This window comes from Elephantulus edwardii, unplaced genomic scaffold, assembly GCF_000299155.1.
Source record: "Elephantulus edwardii isolate Elephantulus edwardi_28Jun2011 unplaced genomic scaffold, EleEdw1.0 scaffold00077, whole genome shotgun sequence".
NCBI lineage: Eukaryota > Metazoa > Chordata > Mammalia > Macroscelidea > Macroscelididae > Elephantulus > Elephantulus edwardii.
This window is the reverse complement of record NW_006399827.1, coordinates 970,318-972,574: the sequence shown is the minus strand read 5'-3', so window position 1 is coordinate 972,574 and position 2,257 is coordinate 970,318. Positions and strand designations below refer to the sequence as shown.

General features: G+C 40.3%; 1 protein-coding gene across 1 annotated transcript; it reads left to right on the top strand.

Annotated features, from left to right (window-relative positions):
• Nucleotides 1-1,468: 1,468 nt before the first annotated feature.
• On the top strand, nt 1,469-1,843 carry LOC102877265 (cytochrome c oxidase subunit 5B, mitochondrial-like). The gene has a single exon (XM_006889255.1). The coding sequence runs from the start codon at nt 1,469-1,471 to the stop codon at nt 1,841-1,843; it is 375 nt and encodes a 124-aa protein (XP_006889317.1).
• The last annotated feature ends 414 nt before the right edge of the window (nt 1,844-2,257 follow it).

Sequence of the window (2,257 nt, the reverse complement as noted above, 5' to 3'; positions counted from 1 at the left end):
AGTTTAAGGATGGCAGAGATTGTAAGAACAAGGTTCCGATCTTTTGTCCATGAGTTTGTTATGAGTCATGGTTAACTTGGAGGCACCTAACAACAACAATCAGCATTTAAGAAGCAAGAGGTAGTCTACGAGCAACAACTGATAAAGTCCAAACTGTACTGAAGGCCTTGGGGGGGAAACAAGGCCCCAGGAACTGAAGGAATATCAACTGAAATGTTTCAACAAACAGATGAAATGCTAGAAGTACTCACTCATCTGTGTCAAAAATTTTGGGGACAGCTACATGGCCAAGTAACTGCAAGAGATTCATATTTATACTCATTTCAAAGAAAGGTGACACAATGGCATGTAGACATTATTGAACAGCAGAATTGATATAGCATGCAAGTAAAACTACACTAATGAAAAAGGAGAAAAAACCCAATCTACACTGATGAGAATTTAAAAATAATTGCAGCTGTGCATTGGCAGGAAACAGTCAGAAATTCCTACTAGATTTAGAAGAGGATATGGAAGAAGGGACATCATTACTGATGTCAATGGATTTTGGCTGAAAGCAATGAACAGTAGAAAGAAGTTGACTTGTGTTTTATTGACTAAAAGCATTCAGCTGTGTGCATCACAATAAACTATGGGTAGCATTGAGAAAAATGGGAATCCAGAACACTTAATTGTGTTAATACAAAGTCTGTACCTAACAGTCATTCAGCCAGAACAAAGGAATGCTGCATGGTTTAAAATCACACAAAAAAATATTCGTCAGGATCATATCTTTTTGCCATCCTTGTTTTATCTGTATGCTGAACAAATAATCTCAGAAGCTGGATTATTAAATGTTTATGGAAATTAATAAAATATAATTACAGAAAAAAAAAAAGAAGCTGGATTATATAAAGAAGAACAGAAAATCAGGATTGGAGGAAGACTCATTAACAACTTGAAATATAATTGTTGTGTTATTCACAATAGCAAAGAAATGGTAGCAACCGAAATGCCCATCAACAAAAGAATAGATCGAAAAACCATGATATAGTCACACAATATAATACTATGCAGTACTGAAAAACAATGAACTCATAAAACGTTATACAAATGGGTGACTCTGGAGGACATTATGCTGTATAGCATATCTCAGTCACAAAAGGACAAATACTGCATAGCATCACTGTTATCAAGCAGGACTGACCTGGCAGGAAACTAGGAAAAGAGTGGATAGACAATGAACACTGCATTGGAATATATGATTAGGCATTGTACATATGCCAAGAGTGTCCAGAATAAGAGGTGCATTGCAAGGTGGACTGGGGAAGGGGTAAGAGAAGGGAAAGGAGGAAAATGTGCAACAATGAATGAATGAAAATCCAAATTTTCTGTAAATGTTCATTAAAATCACTATTAAAATTTTTTTAAAAAAAACTATTAAAAAAACCCCTCGCCCTGACTGCAGCTGCTTCTGGTCACGGGCGTTATGGCTTCAAGGTTACTTCGTGGAACTGGAGCATTGGCCGCTCAGGCCTTGAGGGCCCGCAGTCCCAGTGGGGTCGCCGTCGTGCGCTCGATGGCGTCTGGAGGTGGTGTGCCTACCGAGGGTGATCAGGCGCCAGGGCTGGAGCGGGAGGTCATGACGGCTGCTGGGAAAGGCCAGGATCCATACAATATGCTTGCTGCAAAGGCAGCTGCAGACACTAAGGAAGATCCTGATTTAGTTCCCTCCATCACCAATAAGCGAACAGTAGGCTGCATCTGTGAAGACAACAGTGCTGGGATCTGGATTTGGCTACACAAAGGTGATCCTAACTCTGGGATCCATTGCAAGCTGGTGCCCCACCAGTTAGCTCACTGAGTGAGTCCCTGACTGTGCTCATGCTCCCACTGACGTGGTCTAAATGTGCTGGAATGTTTCCTTCTTTCCGATAAAGACTAGCCACTGCTTGGCTCCTTCTCCCATTAAAAAAAAAACAAACAAACCACCACCTCACCCTGAAATACGCAGATAGTACAACTTTGCTTGCTGAAACTCCAGGATACTTGAAGTATTTACTGATCTGATGAAGACCAGCAAATACAGTCTTCAGTATATGGATTACACCTCAGCATAAAAAAATCTAAGAGCTTCGCAACCGTACCAATAAGCCACACTGTGATAAAAGGAGCAAAGATTGAAGTTATCAAGAATTACATTTGACATGGACCACAATCAACACCTGTGGAAGCAGCAGTTAAGAACTCAGAAGACACATTGCAATAAACCAGTATA